The sequence below is a fragment of the Pholcus phalangioides genome, unplaced genomic scaffold (assembly GCF_987345545.1).
Source record: "Pholcus phalangioides strain wild (caught in Gottingen) unplaced genomic scaffold, Ppha-v1.0 ptg000039l_1, whole genome shotgun sequence".
Classification (NCBI taxonomy): Eukaryota; Metazoa; Arthropoda; class Arachnida; order Araneae; family Pholcidae; genus Pholcus; species Pholcus phalangioides.
Genome location: NW_028301625.1, coordinates 5,367,162 through 5,389,991, shown reverse-complemented (window position 1 = coordinate 5,389,991; position 22,830 = coordinate 5,367,162). Strand labels below are relative to the sequence as shown.

The 22,830-nt window shown below is 33.3% G+C and overlaps 3 protein-coding genes across 4 annotated transcripts in view; 1 reads left to right on the top strand and 2 right to left on the bottom strand.

Moving 5' to 3' along the window:
- Positions 1 to 5,141, bottom strand: part of LOC149065486 (mediator of RNA polymerase II transcription subunit 30-like) — a 31,286-nt gene extending 26,145 nt beyond the window's left edge. Inside the window, exons 1-2 of the mRNA XM_089253762.1 lie at positions 5,002 to 5,141; positions 585 to 859 (exon numbers count right to left, since the gene is read on the bottom strand). Coding sequence (XP_089109888.1) covers positions 585 to 800 — 216 coding nt within the window. The 5' untranslated portion in view covers positions 801 to 859; positions 5,002 to 5,141. The remainder of the gene's footprint in view (positions 1 to 584; positions 860 to 5,001) is intronic.
- A 1,547-nt stretch (positions 5,142 to 6,688) lies between these two features.
- Positions 6,689 to 7,637, top strand: LOC149065485 (uncharacterized). The gene is made up of 3 exons (XM_089253996.1): positions 6,689 to 6,980; positions 7,062 to 7,185; positions 7,359 to 7,637. Exons 1-2 carry the CDS (start codon positions 6,689 to 6,691, stop codon positions 7,139 to 7,141), a joined length of 372 nt encoding a protein of 123 aa, XP_089110122.1. The 3' UTR covers positions 7,142 to 7,185; positions 7,359 to 7,637.
- A 7,481-nt stretch (positions 7,638 to 15,118) lies between these two features.
- Positions 15,119 to 22,830, bottom strand: part of LOC149065484 (protein CDV3 homolog) — a 63,436-nt gene continuing 55,724 nt past the window's right edge. For both annotated transcript variants that reach the window (XM_089253971.1, XM_089253970.1), the window contains one exon: positions 15,119 to 19,412. In XM_089253971.1, coding sequence (XP_089110097.1) covers positions 19,268 to 19,412 — 145 coding nt within the window. In that variant the 3' untranslated portion in view covers positions 15,119 to 19,267. The remainder of the gene's footprint in view (positions 19,413 to 22,830) is intronic.

Here is a 22,830-nt window from a genome sequence, read left to right as displayed (position 1 = left end):
AGATTTCAGTAAAGAAATAAAGTTACTTCAAGTTTGTGCTCTGTCTGGACAAGAAAAGAATGGTGGGTCAAATGAACAAAAAGTGTTTTTCTGTTAGACAAAAAATTACAATTTTGACAGAATTTGGTAAAAGCAGTGAAAGTACCAAACAAACTTCTATCAAGCAATTTTTACATGCATCCTAATTTTATTCTTAAGCTAATTTTTTTCAGTTGTTGTCAGAAATAAGTTTTAACAGCAACCCCAAAGTAGCTTCTAAAATTTGCTGTTTCAAGTATGATCAATTTGATCCCAATTTGAAATTTTCTCGATTTAACGAATAAAATTGTCATTTTCTTCTGATTTGTTAAATCAGGGGTTAGACTGTATTTATATTTTTTTCTGATATTGATTTTTATTTTTTTTAGTCATTTTTTTTTTGGCAATTCGCCTATTGTGGCCTCTGATTTTCTATTTGTATATGTAAAACTAGAACAAATGGAGATATTTTTTTCCAATGGAGCAATGCTCCATTGTTCCAGCACCCCAGGTGGTAACCTTCTACTTCTGAAAATCTTGTGTATTTAAGAATTAATTTAAGTTACCTGAATAGATTTCAAATTTTGGAATAATTCTGTTGTCTTGTTGACTATATCTTGAACTGTCTCTTGGCCAATACGGCATAATAAAGCCATGTTCACATCTTTTTGTGGTTGCGGTACTTCTTCATTGGGGTTTATAGAAGATATAGAAGTTGAAGGCTCTATTCCATCCTGAGGTTCAGACACTTCTACAGGAACTATACTGGAACTGGAATTCATGTCAGGAGCTTAAGAATCTCACAAAGATGCTTTAAAATTCTACGAGATTGAACTAGATTCTGTAGGGGCAAAAAAAAAATAAAAAAAAATATATATATATATATATATATATATACAAATTTGACACTTATAAGAATTAAATATATGTATTAATCCAACAGCATTCACTTTCAAATTCTATTCACGCTAAGTTATGTTGACATTAAACACCAGACATCTCTGATAAGATAAAATAGGATTATCCTACCTCAGTATATATATATATAATGCATTTTAACCATTCATCTCTGGCCAATTAATATTTCCTTTTCTTGAAAGTTTGAAGTTAACAAAATATATTTTTTGATTAAAAGTTTTTTATGAATACATTGAAATGAGTTCACACACACACACATCAAGTTCATAGATGTTTTTCGAAATCATAAAAAAATTAATAATTGAAGTATTTAATAATTAGGTTTATAAATTATGCAAAAATTGGCATGACATGCTATTCCGACATACCCAGATGACTGATTAAGAGCATTCAAAAATGCTCTTAACCAGTCATGAGTGCTCAAGAGAAATATATACTAGCTGCAAGTATCTGCAACTTTGTGGCAGTGCAAATATTGTGATGGCCTAGCATTGTAAATTGAATAGGATTGTAATGATGTAAATGATGGTAATCTTACAGAAATAGCTGATGAAGCTCAGTAGAGAAGGTAGAAAGATTGTTGGTCTATACTTATTTGTCACTGAACCAGAGTCGCCCTTAGGGGTGCGCAACAGGTGCGGTTGCACCAGGCCCCATACTTGCGGTAATGATAATTTGTTTCTTAAATTTTAAACTTGCATCAGATTCAGTTATTTCTTTAATTTATTCAGAATTTTCATTAATTCTAGAAGTATTTCTTTGGTTTGATCAGAATTTTTATCAGTACTAGAAGTATTTCTTTGATTTATTCAGAATTTTCATTAATTCTAGAAGTACTTCTTTGATTTATTCAGAATTTTTTTATCAATTCTAGAAGTATTTCTTTCATTTATTCAGAATTTTCATCAATTCTAGAAGTATTTCTTTTATATATTCTAAATTTTCATCAGGGGTCTGGAATTATTTCTTTCATTTATTCTGAATGTTTATGGGTACTGGGATTATCTTAATTATTTTTCTCATTTTTTATTCAACGATTCTGAATTTACATTAGTTCTCTGATGATTTCTTTCATTAGATCTCAATTTCAATTATTTTGAAATTATTTCTTTCATCAATTTAAAATTTTTTCCTGTTAGAAATTTTCATTTAATTTTTTGTTAATTCAAATTTGTGTCTATATTTTTTTATATGGAAATTTTTCAGCATTTTTTTTTTCCTGTACATTTTATTAAAATGTATGAATTTTTGTACGTGCTGATTCCTTCTTTCCCACAGAATATATAAAATCTAGGCTAATGGAGCCTCACGCCTGGCAAGGGCAGCCCTGCACTGACCTCTTAAAAGGCATCTTAATGTTACAGGAAATAGAAGCAACTCAACCTGTATATATAGAGCTTGTTTGTATAAAGAAGAAAGAATTTTCATAAAGGAAGCTACAAACTTTATGAATGTGAAATGTACTATGTGCACATAGGTTTGAGCACTTGAGATTGCACACAAGGCCAGTTTCTAGCATGGGCAAAACATGGCACGTGCCCAGGGTCCACAAAGTTTCAGAGCCCCAAAATTGGTCGCTTTTTGTATTAAGAGCACAGGCCTATCTACCCTCCCCACACCTCATTGACAACCTTTCATTTTCACCCCTACCAATTCCCTGCAGTCGCATACCCAGCCTTTTACTTTGATTGTTACCAAAACTGGAGGACCAATTTATGGTCATATTGTATTCAATATGTCTTACCTCTCTAGCTGTGTTTTTGAGTGAGTTTCAGCAGAGACTTCCAGCTACATGTTTCCTTAAATATGGTAATAAAAATTTAGCCTGATGGAAAAAATTCCGAAATTTTTGCCTCAAGCTTTTCAGCTGCAAAATAGCTTATCTGATGCACACATTCCCTTTTTTATTCTTCCTAAATTCATTTGTTTAATCACAAAGAAAAGGTTCTTTTCTTCTTAAAGTTTTTTTTTGTTCAATCTGCTGCCTCCATTTCTCTTCCCTTAAGCTCATCTCTTTATTCATTTATTTGTCAGTTTCAGTTTCTCTGAGAAGTATCTTCCCTCTATATGAGAAGAGAACATTTATAACTTCTCTTAACATGTCAGGTAAACAAAAATGGCTTACTTTAAAAGACAAAATTGAAATCCTCCATTTTACAGAAAGAGAAAAAGTGAGTACTCATACATGATCACTGACCATTTTGGTAAGTTAGATAAATTTTGTTCATAAACCGAGAATCTTTCATATTCAATGGGAATTGTATATAATTCCTATATCGAATTGGTAATTATGATAAATCGCAGGGCCATAACTAGGCTGGGGCAACTCGGGCACTACCCCGGGGCCCCACAAATAATGTACATTTATTTTACATAATTTTTTCCCTTTTAAGGGGCCCCCAAGAAAGTGTCTATACCGAGGCCACGAGAAGGCATGCTACGACCCTGAGAAATGGTCAATTGCTTAATTAACTAGACATAATGCAATTTACTATATTCTAGGATTGCGAATTCAAATGGTAATGTTGATTTTGTTTGTACATGTTAACACTTGCAAAGAAACCCAATATTAAGACTGATAATTGATTATTTACATGTTCTTTTATCTTTATACTTATTTTAATTTTTCTGGCAAAATATGCGTAGTATAATGGCCAATGTTCCATAAATGGAACAGTTTTTATTTGTAAAAATATCAGATAAAAATTAATTTAAATATTTAGGATTTTTTTTATTGTATATAGAAGAAAATTCAAGGTATTTTTTGAAAAAAGTTTGGAAACACTTTTCAAGCTGGTGTAAACTTTTTGACGAAACTTTGAAATTTGATATTTTTTAGGCCTTTTTTTACATTTTGATTTAAAATTTGATAAAATTTCAATTTTTAAGTAAATGGAAAATTATTTTGTGTCTTTTACTACTACATATGTCAATCAAAGTAAATCAATCAGTTTCTTCGTACTGTTAACACATGAGCATGCTATTTGTGCGTTCAAAAATGCATGTTCCATTTATGGAATATTGGTCTTTCAAGAGAGTAGAATTCACGGTTAGTATCAGATGTGTGTTGGGCTGCTTCAATGTTCTTTCACCTGCCATTTATTCATTGAAAGTCATCACTTGGAGAGGGACGATTGTCCACTGTTGAATTTGTGTCACGGATGAAGACAACATTTTCAAAAATGATTACGTGACAACAGCTTCAGCAGAATGCTGGATAAATTTTGTGATGATGAAGATAAATTATATTCCCCCACGATAGCAGGGTGTTGGTAAAGATGGCAAAATTTCGTTGACGAGAGGTGTCAAAAATGTGCCAAAAATCTGCTAATGTAATACTTGAATTGCCCCTTATTAAGAGGTCTACTGAGGTTAATTGCATTTTTAATTGGGTTGCTATATTTTTGAAATATATGACATCCATATTTTCATGGGCATCTTTTTCTCAGCCACCTCGTTGGGCATTTTGCCTGTTGTGGCGTTGTATTTGTATTTGTTTGCAATTTGTTTTACTAATACATATTCACAAACGGCTTTAAAAAATAAAATCTTTTTACTTCTCAGAAATCAGAATGCTTTTCATCATCTACTGCATATTCGAATAGTGAAATCCCGTTTTAACGAATACCGTTATAGCGAAAATCACGTTTTATAGTGAACACTTTTCTAATCCCCCAGATAAGCTCACATAGGAACAATGCAAAATCTTGGAATTCCTTTATACGAAATTTCGCTATAACGAAGTGATTTCTCTGGTCTCTTGGAGTTCGTTATAACGGGATTCGACTGTGGTAGAAAGTTGACTTCATTTGTCAATTTTTGAAAAAATTAGGAAGGTAATGAGCCGAGTTGTTTGGTTTGTTCAATATTTGCTAGCTATTATTGAAATATTATCATGTTTTGCGGTTTTGTTCAGAATTCCGGGCCCCTAGAAACTCCATATGGACGATCTCACCTGAGGTATATCATATACGAGTTCAACTGATGCATGCGATTAAACTCAAAACAATCATTCTATTTCAAAAAAAAAATCCAATGTTTCAGAACATAGAATTGGATTCGTACCTCCAATTACAACACGTTCATTATTTCGCCATTTAAATTTGTCAATCAATGATTGCACAACTCCATTTCATACCATCGTACCTCTTCAGTGATTTTTTTTTTTAACTCCTTTCTTCCAGCGGTTAGTTTCGGTCTCTTTAGTCATTGCCACCTTCAAATCAAAAAATATACAGACACCATGACCATATGGGCCACACTTTATAAGACTTCAGCCTAATGACTATATGTCCTGTATTTCACAGGACAGCATACTGTATTCTTATTTGTAGTCGTGATTATTGTAATGTAATTTCTGAGTTGGGAAGATAATTTTACTAGTTGGTTTGAAAAAAGAAATGTATAAAAAAGTGAAAAAAACCAGGACATTTTCATAAAAAAAGTCGGGACAGCCAGAAAAAAACCGGGACTATCCCGGGAAATACGGAATGTATGGTCACTATACTGTTAAGCCGAGTTTTCCTAGGAGCAGGTTTCTTCAGCACGTGGAGCGTAAAAATGCTGATTGGTCAAAAAAACCTGAATTTCAGGTTTTTAACCAATCAGCGTTTTCACGCTGCACACAGCGTAAAAGTTTTACTCCTAGGAAAACCCGGCTTTACTCTTTTTCGCAAAACATGTCCCGGCTTTACTCTTTTTCGCAAAAGATGTCCCGGCTTTTCAGGGATTTTCAACGAACCCAACTTGTCTTTTCTTAATTTGATTCTTCAAATTTCAACGATAAAAATTACCTTCCCAACTCAGAAATTACATTACAATATAGTAATGACTACAAATAAAAATATTTATCATGTATATTTGTGTTTTTTTAATTCACTGCAATTTGCAGTGCTTTATTTAAGCGCTTCCTTTCCCGGGATTGGCTACTACTGTGATTTTAGCATGAGTTAGCAACTTTGCTTACTTTTGGCATAATCTTTGGCGGCAACTGACAATGTTCCGTATTTTCCCCGAAGGCCAATATACCGCATTTTTCTCGAGTAAATATGGTCACTCTATATCTATGTATTTTCTCTGAATATTACGCGTATTAGCAACATTTCGACACTTCAATACTTGAATTATAATTTATTTTAATTAAACTCCAATAAAACATTAATTGACGTTTTTTTTTGTTGCATTGTACTTTGATAAAAGGCGCAAGTTGAAGTAGTTCTCAACAGCAAAAACCATATATACATAGGCTGACCATATCTCTTCCAGAGAAATACGGGACATCGGGATTCCAAATACGGGAAAATACGGGACATCGCCAATTATCGCCAAAAACGATGCCAAAACCAAACAAAGTTGCCAAATATTATCGAAATTACGGAAAATCACAATGGCGGGAAATGATGCATTACTACAAATAGCAGTGGATTAAAATGTATTCCACGAAAAAAAAACGTTCACCATGGCAAATGTGGGAGATTAATATTCTCATATATAGTTGTAATTATCGTAAAATAATTTCTGAGTTGAAAAATAATGTCAATCTTTGACTTCAATAAAGAATAAAAATTCAAGTAGGCTTCGTGTAAAATACGGGAAAAACCGGGACACTTTTGCCAAAAAGTCGGGACGGCCAAAAAAACAGAAAATACCGGCACTGTCCCGGGAAATACGGGACGTATGGTCACCCTATATATACAGAGCATTATGCTTATTAGCATTTTTTCCTTCCTCTCAGAAGCCTGGCGTTAAAAACATGATTCCTATAACTAATCAAATTGCTATCCAAGGCACAACGACCTTTAACGCTTTCAACAACACTATCTACGCGCTCGGTTACATCGACAACACTTATGAAATTCAAACTTTCGAATTTACAGGAACAGACATACCTTTACAATACAGAGGAGTCAATGTTCGGAGCCCTGGAGATTACGCTCGCTACAAACTACCTATATACAGCCACAAATGCAGTCACATGAACGACCACAAGATGATGTTCTGGGATTCCATGGTTAACGCTGAACAGCTCATGGAACTCAGACCAGGTAAGAACGCTATTAGTTACAACTGGATTGTTTCTCCACAAGACGAACATATATTTAACACTAACAGTATCATGTATCCAGATCGGGCCGAAGTCACATGGACTCATCACAAGGCTATGAACGACCTCAACGTTACACCCAACAAAAAAGCTATTCAATGAGCCAGACGCAACTGGAAAGAAACACGAAAAAATGAGACATTGTGGTATGGAATCTAATTCTTATGACGCTTCAATACCTAACTTTTTTCATTGAACTCATTCCTTTATTCGACTCTAACACCACTGAAGCTCAGATATGCATTGTTCGTAAAATAACTTTCTCCGTTATTCTTAATTTAGCTGTAAACAGGCCTAATCAAACACCACCTATTTGTAGGTGATGTTGCTATCGGATATCTGGATTACACCGCACTCTTCAAGAGCAACGACCCCGAATTTCAACTGCCTAATCTACAACAGATCTGCTGGAACCTCACAAGCAAGACGATATCCTACCCTGTATACCAAGAACAAATCAACAGACAGCAACTGAACACCTACATATACTCCTACGACGACACCACGCCTCCAGATGAAGACACTGCTTTACTTATGTCTAAAAAAACATACCTATGGATAAATAAACGCAGCGGCGTATACCGCAACGAAAATAATATATGTGTGTCTCTCTTTTTTTTTCCTTTCAACTCAATAAAAATAGTCTAAAAGTAAATCCACAATAACGAAACCCATCTATAAACTTTAATTCACCTCCCCAAAATGTTTGGGCGTGAAATTCAAACCAAACCGTTGGCGTCAGCCCACGTTTTAACACATAGCCAAAGGCTTAAATGTGACCATGTCACGGCTGACACCAACACATTTGACAAGCAGCCGTCTTAATTAAATTACGATTCAGATTTTATACATCTTGTGTGTTGAGAATAACGTCGATTAAAAAAAAACGTGGACATGGATTGTGAATTTCACCAAATATCCCTTTTTTTCATTACATATAATTGCAGAATAAACACATCCAGAACGCAAAGTAAAAATGTTAACAAATATGGAAATATTCTGGTAGCGTAGCCGGTCAATTTTTTGCACTCAACTTGTCGCAGTGTCAATTCGTCGCGGTACAAATTTGTCGCAGCTCCAATTCGTAGCTGTACAAGTTTGCTGCCGTGTCAATTCCATCGAGAAGGTCAATTCGTCGTGACGTCAATTTATATATTACAGCGCAGAATCAATTCGCGCGCGCGTCGAACCTTCACTATACATGTTCCACGCGAGCTTGTATGTAGGTTTTTGTCTTACACGTGAAATAAAAAACATGAACAAAAGTGTACACGCACACACTGAAAATTATTTTTTGTCAATGCGGAAAGGTCATCAAAATTAAAATTACAATATCAATTACATTTAAAAATTTAACTGCATATAAAAATTTTATATTTGAAAATTCAGTTATAAAAATTTGAAATGTTAAATAATTGATTTTTGCTGTGATAAAATTTCAATATCGTGGAAAAATTTCGGTTTGTATGATATTCCCCAAATTACACTGAGCCTATCTTTAACGGTAAATTTCTCTCTTCCCCCCCCCCTCCGAGAGTCGCCAACATTTACCATTACAGTATCTTCATAAGAACCTGAAAAATTAATTCATTCAATTAAATTAATATTTAATTTTTACCGTATAAGCCGCATTTCCCGCTTTTGTTGGGATTTCTATTTCTCACAGCGAAGGGAGTTGGGCGCAGATCAAGGGTAGAAATGTACAGTGCTTTGTGCTTATGAATGACGGATGGTTTTCATATTGCCCACAGGATGAGCACCGACAAAGACCATGTAATCACCAATAAGACAACTATGGGTCAGTCGCATAGATATAACCATTAATCTTATGCTTATAATCAGTCGCATATCTTTGGCTGGCTTGTTTGAATATTTTCACATAGTTTTTCATTAGCGTCTAGGCTTTTGGTACAAGGTTGGTGTGCTTGGTCTACATATTTCTGTTGGCAAAAACATGGAATATTGCATGAAAGTGGAAATGATATGTTGGTTTGCGTGTGTGTTTAAAAGTTTTCCCCCATAATTCATGTTCCGAAATTAGAAAACTTTTAATGCAATTGAATGAATTAGTCCCTATTATTAATTTTCTTTGAGTTTTTTGTTGTATCATAAAATAGAGATACAGATTATACGGATGACAAAAAATAATGTAGTACTTTTTAAATTAAATTATTTGAATTCAATTTAAATTGCAATAAATTAAAATACACGTATCGTTAAAAAAAGAAAAAAATTTATGATAGTTTAAAATAGCATCACTTGTTATTCTATTAATCATCATCTGGCTTTTTATTGCGATATTCACGTTAGATAAGTTTTAAATAAAATGTTACTCAAAAAGGCACTGAAAATAAATAAAGGTTTAGATATTGTGGAGTGTTTATATGTGTGATACAAATTGTTTTTAAAATTAAAATTATCCTAATAAATGTAGGCTATAATCAGAGGCGGATTTATAGTTTTTCCACCTGTGGGCTATTCAAATTTTGCCTCCCTTCTTTCTAATTCATGTTCTTGATCACCAATTACTCAATTTTGGTTACGCCCTTTCACTTGAACTTGTCCATCTTGGGATAAAAAGCCAGCATATCACCTCCCCACCCAGGAAATATACCTCTGAATATAATCTTATATTGTCTGCTAATATTAATTCACTTGTGTTGTTTAAGAAATGCTTACTAATCGTTGACTCTGTCAGACCAGACACGACCCAGGCTCTGTTCCTCCCGGTATATAAGCCTTTTATCCGTGTGGGTTGACTAAACTTTGACTGGAGCCGTATGAGTGTCATGTACATAAAGTTACATACAATGGGCTAATTAAAAGTCTGATTTCATTCTTTTTACTTGAGAGGTGTTACTATAGAGTTGAAAAAAAAAAATCAAAAATCGATTGACATTTGCAGTGGTGTCAGGTGCCCAGGGTACTTTATGGAATGGGTATGAGCACCCAGAGAAATGATTCAGAAATCAAAATTTCCTACTTCAAGATCAAGACAAGAACCCACAAGTTCCAAACACTTCCGGCATCCTTAGCCAGTCAAAGGTGTCGATATGGAGGAAACATTGAGGGGGTGGGGGACTGAAAATCGCCATTCATTCCGTATATAAGGGACTCAAATCCGTACTCAGGAGGCGGAATGGTGCATTGCATTGTATATTCATGAGTTATTGGAGTGGGGGGGGGGCCTCAAATGGCATCCCCCAGTTTCTGGTGCCTATGGTCGGAGTGTTTGAATATTATTTCGGTGTGATAATACAAAGTGATTTGAAATGTACATTGCATTGCAAAAAAATAATTTAAAAATAAGGCTTTTCGCAGCTGCTACACATAAAACTTAGATACCTTGTCGATAAAAAATTCCTGAAAAGATATCTCTGCATGGATACATTTAATAGTGAATTACGTAAATCGTGCTGTGGGGGAGGGACACATTGATCGCAATATATTATCTCGATGTACACCCCCAATGCCTACAGAAATCCCTACAGAAAGCGGGAAATGCGGCTTATATGGTGGAAATTAAATTTTAAAAAATTCATTGGATCCCAATTTATTATCTTGTTGTACGTTCCAATATGTCCCTCAATGACTTCAATCAATACGTTCCTTCATTTGTTAAAAATTAAAACAGAGATAGGAAGGGGGAACATTTCCAAATAAACGAGAAAAAAATTAGCTCAATTTTTTACGCCTAAAGCAACTACCCTATTTATAAGATCACAACATATGAATTTTAAAGCAATTGAAGTTTGTTGCGACGAAATGATTTCGCTACAACTTTGCACAGCCCCAAAATGAGTCTGCGAAAAATGTGTACCGCGACGGAATGAGCCTGCAACAAATTTGTACCGCACCGAAATGAGCCTGCGACAAATTTGTACCGCAACCAGTCTATAGCACGACGAATTGACGCTGCGACAAACTGAACGCAACGACTTGATCTAGACCATAGCCTCCCAAACTTTTTGTTCCATCGCCCCCTTCATCAGAAATGTTTTCCTCTCATCGCCCCCCAACTCAAGTAAACCCATAGGATCCAATGTTAAATCAGTAGGTTCTATCACCCCCCTTGGACCATTCCATCGCCCACCAGGGGGCGATATTGCCCACTTTGGGAAACACTGATCTAGACCCTTCTGGTAGCAGTCTTTTTCTCCACTTGAGGGGGAGGGGTGAATGGAAAAAATCCAGAATCAATGAGAAACAAAATACTGTACTTGGAATTCCCGAATCGCCACACAAACGAACTTATTCTGGAAATCTTTTCAAACTTGGGGAATTTAAAAAGTTTTTTGTGGTGTTTTTAGAAAGATTTGGTTAGTTTTGTGCCATAATTGGCAATTTTGTCGTTTGTTCGGCGGAAATTGGCGATGTCCCATATTTTTTCAAGGAAATATTGTCAGCCCAGACTTTACTAGGCTGATTATATACTTTACGATCAAGGACGTAATATTGCGTCCAAACGGCAGTGGAATAAATTCAAAAAAGTTTCGTTTTGCTTCCTCTCTACACATAACAGCGAAGCTTTGTTGCAACCCTACGAAAAAAAGGTTTTTTTACCTCCGTGATGCATCCTTCTATTATATAAGGAGGAGGATACGAATCCTAAGAGCAAAAGAGAACAGGTAAATAAGTAAGAGCAAAATGAGAAATCTCTACTTTGTACCTACTCTATTATCTAAGTATTTTACAGATAAGAGAGGGGGAGAGATAGTGTAATAGAGATAAGTATAAGAGAGATATATGTACTTATGTATTATACCGTTTTCCTTTTGTTTGTTTTTTCAAATTACTTCTTTCTTTCCATCCTTTTTCTAACATGCGGTTAGGTTAGGACAAGGTTACAATATTTATCACCAATTCATCAAACAGATCATCTGAACTTGCCAATCACTTGTAAGTGAAGCGGTTAATAAAAGAAATAATTTCAGATTAAAAATTTTGAAAGAAATAATTTCAGATTAAAAATTTTGAAAGAAATAATTTCAGATTAAAAATTTTGAAAGAAATAATTTCAGATTAAAAATTTTGAAAGAAATAAATTCAGAATTTTTTAGAATTTAAAATTTTATCCTTATTTTCGATAAGAATTTTTTGTCCTGAAATAATTTTAACAATAAAAAAATATTTTTCTTCCTTTGTTACATGATGAGATTTCCCGCAATCATAATGGTTAATTATTTTAAGTGTATAAAGTTAATTAGTTTGTATTAATTAAAGAGAAAAACATGCAATTGGTTAAAAATTAGGAGAGCAGTTAAAAATAGGTAAAAAAACACAACTACTGTAGTTGGCAGAAAATTTTGTCACCAAGAGGAACATGAATATACTTGGGAAACAGACAAATAGATTAAAATTTTACTAAATTTTTAATAAAAAGTGCAGAAATATTTGTAACCACTTGATTGAACTAAATTTCAATATTTATGAAAAAAATTAGCAAGACTGTGCAGCTTATTTAGTGGAAAAATGTAAGTTTTAATGAATGCACCTTTGCATGTCAAACTTTAACAACTAATATCTAATATGATTAAATAATCTACGTTTGGGTGTACCCAAAATTCCAAAACGAACACGGCTATACGCGTTTCAGAACTATATGAAGTTCCTTCATCAGTAGGAGAAACAAAGAAGAAAGAAAATATTGAAAAAACTCCCGCTATAAGGAGTTTTTTCACCCCCCCATGGGGACAGTATTTTCCACTCTGAGAAACACTACAAATTAACAGAACCATTGCAGCTTCTATAGTCTTTCCTTTTCAGCACTTTATGCATTACACTTAACTTTGGGATACCAGTGTATTTCAGAGAACCAGGCTTACATATATATATGTTTATAACATTTGAAAAATGTTAAAGTCAAATCAAATCTCAACACATATTTCCAGGCAGCACAGTGAAATTAATATGCCACTTCAGCTTTGTAGCCTTTCAGTACATCCTGCAGGCCACAATGTAGAAGCTGTGTTGAATGCTCACAAGTAGCGCCTATGCTAAAAGATGGCAGAATGCGAGGTTATTGTTGCAAATGGTTTTGTTTACATCTGGAGAATTTTTGAATTTAAACTACCTATCATTTAAAGTGTGAAATTTACGCAAACCTTCCTCTGTGACCAAACTCACATAATCTTGAAGGACAAGTATATTATTTCATTATCATACTCTCTAAGATGAATAATACCAAAGGGCGCATTTCCATAATGTTTCATTTACAATCTATGCATGGCAATTCAAATAAAATGCAGAGCCGTCTTAAAAGCATCGTGGGCCCCCCGGCCAAGTGATTTTTACAAGGCCTTATCTGGAAAAATTCCTGAAAATTTCAATTACTTCTCATTTTTGTGAGGCCCCCCCCCCTTCTTGAGTCTCCCGGGTGTACTTGTGGGAGGGGGCATATTAATGTGCCACCGATTTTTGGGAGCTCTACATGATTTTATTTTGTTCTTCAAATGCTATCAAGTTTGAAATGAGGGTGGCGGCAGATGAATTACCATCAATGACTGACAACACACCCTTTCTACGTCAGAAAAGGGAAGAGATATCACTCAACCAACAAATTAACAAAGCAACTTGTACCAAAGGAGATTTTGTCCTGGTGTGGAATATCAGGGCATACTTTATCCAGGGGTGAAATGATGACATATTTTAATGACTCTGGGAAGGCTTGTGTCTCAGCCATGAACAGAAAAGGCAGGTTTTGGGTTTGATCCAACCCTAAAGATGAGCTTTATTACAAAAATACCCAGATAAAGAATACAATCGCTTCCTCAGTGAGGTTTGGAAATGAAGGGAAATTGATGGTGCCTTTGAAGAAATGAATTTATAGTGCATCCTATATTTTATTTGTAATGCCACAAAAGTTCTTTTTAGAGTTTAAAAGACTTAATGAAGTGTTAAAAGAAAATGTCTTGTTTTCCCCCTTTCCAGTAACTTGACTATAAAATTTTTCTTGCAAACAAAACAAGCTCTATTTGATAGAAGAGGTAAAAATGCATCAGGGGTTACTCAGAGCATGCATTGGTTTAAAAAAGTAGATGGCACATTATCCACTTTGGATAGAAAAAATGTGTCAAAAAAAATCCTCCCCCCCCACTTATGTGATAAAAATTTTCTTTAACCAGAAATTGAAAGCTAAGGTGTGTAGCACCATCACCTACAAATTTTGTCCTGATAAATTTATTTAAGAGGTTATAGTAAAAAAACCCTACAAAGTGGCACATTATTACCCCATTTTAAAGTAACTTTTTAAATTTGAAAGTTTTATGTCCTGCTTACCACCTGTAGGATATAATTTACTTACATTTATTATTATTTACTATCAAGTTTTTTTTTTAATTTCTAGACAAGACATTAAACAAAGTTCAATCATTTTCCTAAGATTTTTACCAGAGTTCTTATATTTTTCCTCTCATGTTTTCCCCCCTCAAAAGCTAGGTGATAATGATTAATGGATAACTCGATTCAAAAAAATCAAAACAAAATTAATCTTGATCCAGACCAAAAATCTTGAATGAGTAATGAGTGATTGTTATTCAAATAAAATGACTTGCAAGGAATTTAAGAAATTATTATTGTAGTTATATCTTGGGAGATACACAATACTTCATAGTTATACCGAAAACAAAAACTATACCTATGTGCATCATAATTGCAACTGAAGCATTAGGGATAGTACATCTAATTTACACAAAGGAAAAAAAATTGTGTATTTTCCTAAATCTCACCTGCGCACATAGAAAACTTTAATTTCCACAATATACATATAATCAGTATTACTATATTTTATACAATCAAATAGCTTTCAGAAATTTTGCATCAATGAACAGCAAAAGTGCATGGTTCATTTATGGTCTGCACATAAAAATATAGAATCATGCAGAGATTACCGATAACTTCATATCATGGTAATTTTATGCACCCAGGAGTGTTACTTAGTGGGAATCTAAAATTTAAAATTACTTCCAAACTGCTACACGAAGATATCTATGTTCTAGCCAAGATTCAAACCTAAGATATGCCGAACTAGAAATTGGTGTTCATCAGAATCTTCAGGAAGCAATAATCAACAAAGAAATATCATTTAGAAAAAATAGACTTTAAAAATGCTAAGCACCCAATTATACAATGAATAAAAACTAGGTAAACAGTTACTTCAAATCAGTATGTATACCTTGATATATGAAGAATAACACTTTTCATGAAACTAAAAAACAATTCATAGAAATAAGATTCAAATATTTAATTTCATTTTTGAGAAAAAAAATTAAATTCATACACATTAAAAAGTAGTAATTTTCCCCTATAAAATGTACGTGGAGTGTATAAGGTAGTTTTTCAAGTTTATTTTTGAGCATTCTAATTCATTTACCATCTCAGTACTGTTGCATTTTCTTGATTTTTTTTCCCAAGTTTGCAGTAGCTATAAAACAAGAGACTAATGAAAAGCTCAAAAATCAAGTTAAAAATTACCATAAATACTCCAAAAGCTCCAGGAAAGTTCATGAAGAATGTGTGTGAACACATTTGCTTTAAATATATACAATTCTTTCACACAAATTTTTTTTTTCCAGTTATGCAGCATAGATTTAGATGTTCTGTGAGAGAAAAATATAAATTTTGCAAGATAATTCCTCTTAGAAAACAAAAAGCACCAGCTTTTACAAAACCTTTAACATTAACAAAAATATATATATTTGAAAAAAGTAAAAATTGAAAATGAAAGAAAAGCTAGAGTTTCAGGAAGGCATTATGAATAAAGAACATTCTTGAATTTTATATATTTTTATACAGGGCTACCATTTTATATATACAGGGTACATGGAGAAAGTCACATCTGACCTGAAATAATTTGCAAAAAGCCCACGAGGAAGAGATATATGCAACTTCAAAAACTGTATAATAGTGACTAGCCAGATAAGATGTAAAAAATAGAATATTTGGGGGAGTAAGTTAATAATAATATACTCCCCCAAATGAAAAACACCAATTAGGTAGTAAATTTGTGCCTGCACTTATGCCTTAGAACTTATTCCATGAGATTTGAGGAAAAATTCACTGAGACATCAATATTGACACTCCTGATTTTTGCTAAAATCTATGAACCTCTTTGAAATTCAGTTATTTAAACACTTAAAAACTAGCAAAAATCAAAATTTCAATTATTAACAGCTTAGCAAATTTTTCTACAAATCTTGAGGAAATTTCCTTCAGTATAATAGAGCAAATTTTATCAATAGACGTTATTGTTGGGAGTCGTATAAATATTTTCATACTGGACTCTTTCCCAATCATTATTTTACGTTCTGCTGTTCATTGTCTCCAATTAAACTGTAGACATTTTACTATACCACAATCCAAAAATTACATATAGCTCTCTCCATTTGCAAGTTATTTCAGATCAAAGAGACTTTCCTATGCACCCAGTATGTAATCAGGTGAATATTATAATTGGTGACTTTCAGGTAAGCACAACAAATGAAACTAGGCAATCTAACCTAATCTAAGTCCCCAAGCAGTCATTTTTGTCAGTTTTAATAATAGAATAAGCAAGGTGTATATTTTGAACTAAAGTTCAAACAAGTTTTTCTGACACAATCTAAAAAATTGAGTTACCTAGTTGTATAGTGTTCACAGAACAAATTATATTATTACTTATCTTTTTATGATTATCAGAAATTGTGTCTGATTTTTTACAGAGTGAAAACATGAACTTAAATGAGAAAATGTTTCAAAATATTTTAGGTATTATGATATGGAAGAGAATCTTTTACTTAAAAATATGGTACAAAGTACAATAAACTATATTGCATGGAACTTTGAAATCTTTCTTGTACCTAATTTTACACAGCATAAAAAATCTATTTGGGTGAATGCAGTTTTTCACTTTTGAGTAAAAAGGAAACCAAGATTCCTCATAAAATACTGGGCATTGTTACAAAAAATTAAACACCATAAATAGTGATACATAAAATTATTGCTCTAATTTTGCTTATAAAGCAAGCAATAATAAAATAGTTGAAAAATAATTCTAAAAATCATAACCACACAACAGCAAGCACATCATAAATAAATTTTGAGTACAATTGTTCAGAATGTATTTCAGTATCTACATTCAAGAATATCAAATTTATCTCAAAGAATTCAAGAAAATACTAAAAAGAACAGTTGCTATTCCACTGAACTTAATAGCAATACATTCATTCAAACATAAAGGCATGTATACATTATTGAGCAGAACATGTAACACCCCCCGGAGCAGTTCTAATCCGTTCTTGGGTACACAAACCTCCTTTGTGTTCCTTTCTTTTCTTGTGTTCGTTGAAAAACTGACTCCTGGTGGTCAAGTTTGAATGGCTCAAAAAGCATTAGTTTATCATTCACAACACTACAATTTACTGAACTAATTGTGAATGCTTAAATTACATGATCCGCTCGCTAATGTATATGTGCCTTAAGGCACCAAGGACTGCAGAGCACAAGCAGGAAAAAAAAATTTAACCCATTCACACACAGGCTTTTGGCAACAAATTTGGATGATCTTTATTAGAAGTATCAGCGATAAATCTGGTAGCCTTGTTTGCACGTTAAAAAAAAAACAAGGGAAAGAAAGAAAAATAGAAGGGGAACCCCAAAGCAGAATGATTTGCATTGTTCTTCAATGAGCCCTCGGCTGACTGGAAATGTTCTATATATGGTAAAAATCCCCATCAGTGTTTTCTACACTTTTCTTAGAATTCTTCTACATTGTTCTGCAGTAGCACTGATAGTTCAGCGATATACGTCACAAATTTCGGCATATTCTGCTTTGGGAAGGGGGAAAACTATAAAGCAGATGAGAGTAGGTCTACAGCAGATTTCTCTTTCACCCTCCTTTACATGTTCTATTTCTCTCATATATACTGTATTTACTCGCATATAGAACAGTGTTTTTATTGCTTCATAAACCGAGGTCGTCCTTTATCCACGAGCGCAGGACTTATTGCATTTTTATTTTTGAAGATCGAAAGATGGCATGGAAAAATTGTACACTGAGTGTATTGTACTAAATCATTATAGCGAAACTTCAATATAATGACACTCTATGGACCCCAAAATTGTTTTAGAGGAATTTATTTTCTGTATACAGTATCATTGTAGTGAGGTTTCACTATGTATTTTATGCTGTTAAATTCTGTGAATAAACAAAATAAATAGTTGCATTAATAAATGTAGTTTTTATTATTTTTGATCTCCAAAATCATACCTCTTCCCATAAGTAAATACAGCATATAGTAGAAAGATACATTATATGGGAAAGGGGAATCACTGCACACAAGAACATAGAAAAGATGGAGACGGAAAGAAAAACAACTTTGGTTCATAGGGTTACAATAAAGCTTTGTAAAAGAAACAGACACAGTGAATGAATTTATTTCGCTGGTATTTGGATGAGAAATTTCGCCCATGATTGTAAAGGGGTTAAATTGACACATGCTCATTGGATAACTGATAGTTTGTTTACGAAGCCTGATCGGCACAGAAATTTCAAATACAAGTATAAACATTTTATAATTCAACAGATACTTGATATGTTTAACAAATTCGAAAAACTTAGCATATTTCCCTTTGATAGAACACTTTCTGGAAAAGAAATAATTAAAACTTCCATACTTTATGAGACACAAAAAGGGGGTTCAAGACCAGTCAAAAAAATCACATTACTATGCTACGATTTCGGCCATATAACACAAAATTCTTAATAACTTTGAGGAACCAAACTACAGCAAGAAACAAATTATTCGGCAGGTGATGCATGCTAACTAATATTAACAGAGCTATTTGATTTTTTCAGATGAGCATCAGCAAAGATTGAGAAAAATATGGTTCTTGAAAGGGATATTAAATTTAAATTTGTTCAATATTAGTTAGCATGGCTATGTGTGTATTAAATAATGCACAATGCAACATAATATACACACTCACACACATATTATATAAATATGTATGTGTGCATGTACCTACCTGCTGAAATAAAGATACCATCACCAAGAAAATGGATGGATATATCCAACTGTCTGGATCATGTGTTTCAAATATCACGCTGCACTGAAATGTATATCCCAGCCAATTTTTTATACCAGTTTCTTCAAGTTTTATATTAAACAAATATAGTTGACTCTTTACGAATGTCACAACTAAGATGATAAAGGCAATTCCAATAACAGTTTTTTTAAATATCTTCTAGAATTATTCACCTTGCTCTCCAGCACCATCTCCTCGCAAATGGAGAGCAGAAAATTTATTTTCTAAATCAAGTTGAAGTCCAGATGGTGTGTCAGCCTTTGATTTAATACCATGTTTGACTGACTGAAAACTTTTATCTCCTTCATTGCTAAAAATGAAATAAAAAATAAAAAAACGGATTAATTAAATAATATCAAATTTTAAACTGGTGAATTCATATGAGACAACATCCTATAAACACGTGTTCATCAATTTCAAAACTGTTAAAAAAAAATTATGTTTTTATGCTTTGAAAACTTTTGATTATTGAATCATTAGGAAAAAACATTAGGACTTTTGTGGCCATTATTTCTATGTAATAGAAAGATTTCAAGATTTCATTAATGAAATCTTTAATTAATTTCATAATTATTCATTAAGAAAATTAAGTAATAGTATTAAATCTTAATTTCATTAATGGCCATCATTAATGAACTCTGTTTCACTCACATGAGTGACAATTATTTTCAGGAGATAGTGGTCAAGTGATGCAAAGTGGAGGACAAATTGTGTATTCATGAAGTTGTTTAGCTGGTAAATAGAAACAATATACAGTGCCAACCACACAACTTGACATGTGGATAAATATATTGCCCAGTTAACTTGATATTCATTATTCCCACAGTTGGCATGTTACTGAATTTGATGGGAATGTGCGCTGATCCAGGATGTGTTGGGAGCCAGGTTGCTGGGTCGTCTTAAGGCAAGGCCCGGGGGCCTCAAGAGAAGAGGGGCCTCACAATAATTATATCCTGTTGAAAATTTCGAGAATTTGCCTAGTAGGGCCTCACAGAAATCACTTGGCCCGGGGGCCCATGATGCTCTTAAGATGGCCCTGCCAGGTTGTGAGAAATCCAGCCTGGTTTTTTTAGGTAAAAATGTGGAAAATTTAATTTCTTCATTCTTTAGTTGAAAATTATTATATATGTATGTTTAGATTCTTTATTACACCTGAATATAAATAGTCTAGCATACATTGAAATTATATTTAATAAAATTGAATCTAATGTTTCATATTGTTTTCATATATAACATATACATGCTCACACACTATTGAGTTATTCTATTTGAACTTCCACATGCAGAAGTGCCAACTTTTGGAATCCAGAAATACTGAGATTCTCCCGAAGGGGGTACCCCCTCCCCCCGGCACTCATAAACTCGATCAAAAAAAATTTCTTTTTTTTTATCAATTAAGAAAAAGTTACATTGCCACCCCCCTCGAGCAGAATATAATTCCATGTGTGTCTTTCCATGCAGAATAGAAAATCACATCTACATACTGTTCATAAAACATAAGTGTTTCCTTTCATGGATGCTATCAGTGATTGATGATCTTGGATATATGAACTCTTAAAAGCTTTATATAGCTTAAACGTTTATATTTTCTTTCTGAAGACATATTTAATCGGATGAAACAATTTAAAAAAACTTCAAAATACAAAGTTGCTAATGAAAAAACTTGTGTTTAACGCACGGCTGCTAATGGAATACAATAACAATTAAACAGGAATTTCGGCAACCAAGGTCATGCCCCTGATAAATGATTGCAGAATAGAGAAATCACATCTACATACTGTTTATAAAACATAAGTTTTCTTTGATGGATGCTATCAGTGATTGATAATCTTGGGTATATGAACTCTTAAAAGCTTTATATTTAGCTTTATATAGCTTAAAGTTTTATATTTTCGTTCTGAAGACATTTAATCGGAGGAAACAATTAAAAAACTTCAAAATACAAAGCTGCTGATGAAAAAACGGCTGTTAATGGAATACAATAACGATTGTACAGGAATTTCGGCAACCAAGGTCATGCCCGTGATAAATGATCGCCGATAAACGCTACGTAAACAAAGTCACGTCTTTGCCAGTTGCTTAAATGCGGTCACCAAGACTTTTTTTACGGCTGCTCGATGGGAATGACCACGGCTGTCTTCTATGGGTATTTTCCCTAATGACAACGGCAATCATTGACGTGACGACTATGTGAAAGTTTGCGTAAAATCTAATTTTCTGTGAAAATCCGGAGAGTTGGCAGGTCTGCACGTGTATGAAATGGAAAAGAAGACAATTTGAACTTATATTAATTCAATTATCATAATTTTGGTCCTAATATAAACTCAATAATAATAAATTACCAAAACAATTAAATTATATAATTATAATGTGTTTAAAGAACAAAGACAAGTTTACTGACAGAATTAGATAAACAAAAACTCTTGTTTTTTTGGTTTTTGAGACAGGCCCGTCATTTGAAGGGGTCAAAGCCGGCTTTTGAAAATACACTAAAAATGGTATATGTATATAAAAATATATATATATATACATACATTGAATGTATATCTATGGTCTATCACAGGAAGGGCAATTCCAACAGTTGGAAAAAGCGGAAAAGCTAAATTCTGTGACTTTTTGAAAACGTTTGTTTAAATGGGGGAGGTTGTTATAACGAGAGTCGACTGTACAAAGAAATTAAGGTCACCTGAGGAAAGAAATTAAATATGCTGAACTATCTGTTAAGTCTTGGAATCTCTTCACTTGGATCTGGTAGTTTTTATAGAAAATCAGTCAATTCTAGGTTGGTCACAGATTTAAAAACTATTTCCAATCTTCATGCTGATGTTTGCTTCTCTTGAAGACTGAGAAAATATTTCAGGGTCTTTTGCTCCTAAATAGTACTAGACAGAGCCAATGCTTACAAAATATGAAAATTGCTGTTAACAGTGCAGACAGAGGTTTCTTAACTTTTTTCTGCTAATTGAGGACGAGGATTGAAGATTAATATTTTCTAACTCCCTCTTTAAAATTTATTTAAAGACCATTCCACTTTAAGAGCTGGTGTAACCAATGAATTTTGTTTCTCTTCTAAAACTTCTATCAATCTAAGTTAAAACCAAAATCATTGCCAGTTTTGTTCGAATCAACTTGTATTTCCCCAACTTAAACTTTCCATTAAATTTTCACAGAAACATTTCAAAAACACAAAATAGTTTGGGACAATACAAGCAGTAAAACTGAAAGGCATGTAAAGAAGTGAGAATTTGACTATCAACTATCCTTATACTGACCAAGACACAGGTACTGGAACAATGCACGTTAATGGGTCATCATTTAAGAAGTCACATCTATTCATAAGGGTATCTCGATTTAAATCTGCTTAATTCAAATTACATGATTTAAAGGGCGCAGTAGCCCAGGTCGATAAGATACTCACATAAAGTACCAAGGGATGTTTAGAGGTGTTGCGAGTTTGATACTTGGTTCTTCCTTTTCAGAAACTTACACAGAAACTGTGACATGACCACAGAAAAAGATTGCTATCACAAATTGCTATTTAAATCAAATACTAAAACACGTGTGGACATTATTGGACATCAGCCTTAGACTTATTCACAGACATCAACGACTACTACTACTGAACCATACATATATCTCGTACAAATTCCTTTATGGAATTTGTAATGAATTAGTGCATGCCAGAATGTGTGTTCTAATTGTATGTGTGATCTAACGTATTTATATTG

What these genes read in the sequence shown, in the direction of transcription:
- LOC149065485 (XM_089253996.1), top strand. Translation starts at nt 6,689, where the DNA reads ATGATTCCTATAACTAATCAAATTGCTATCCAAGGCACAACGACCTTT. An exon ending in GCTCATGGAACTCAGACCAG is followed by an intron (nt 6,981 to 7,061) that starts GTAAGAACGCTA and finishes TCATGTATCCAG; the next exon opens with ATCGGGCCGAAGTCACATGG.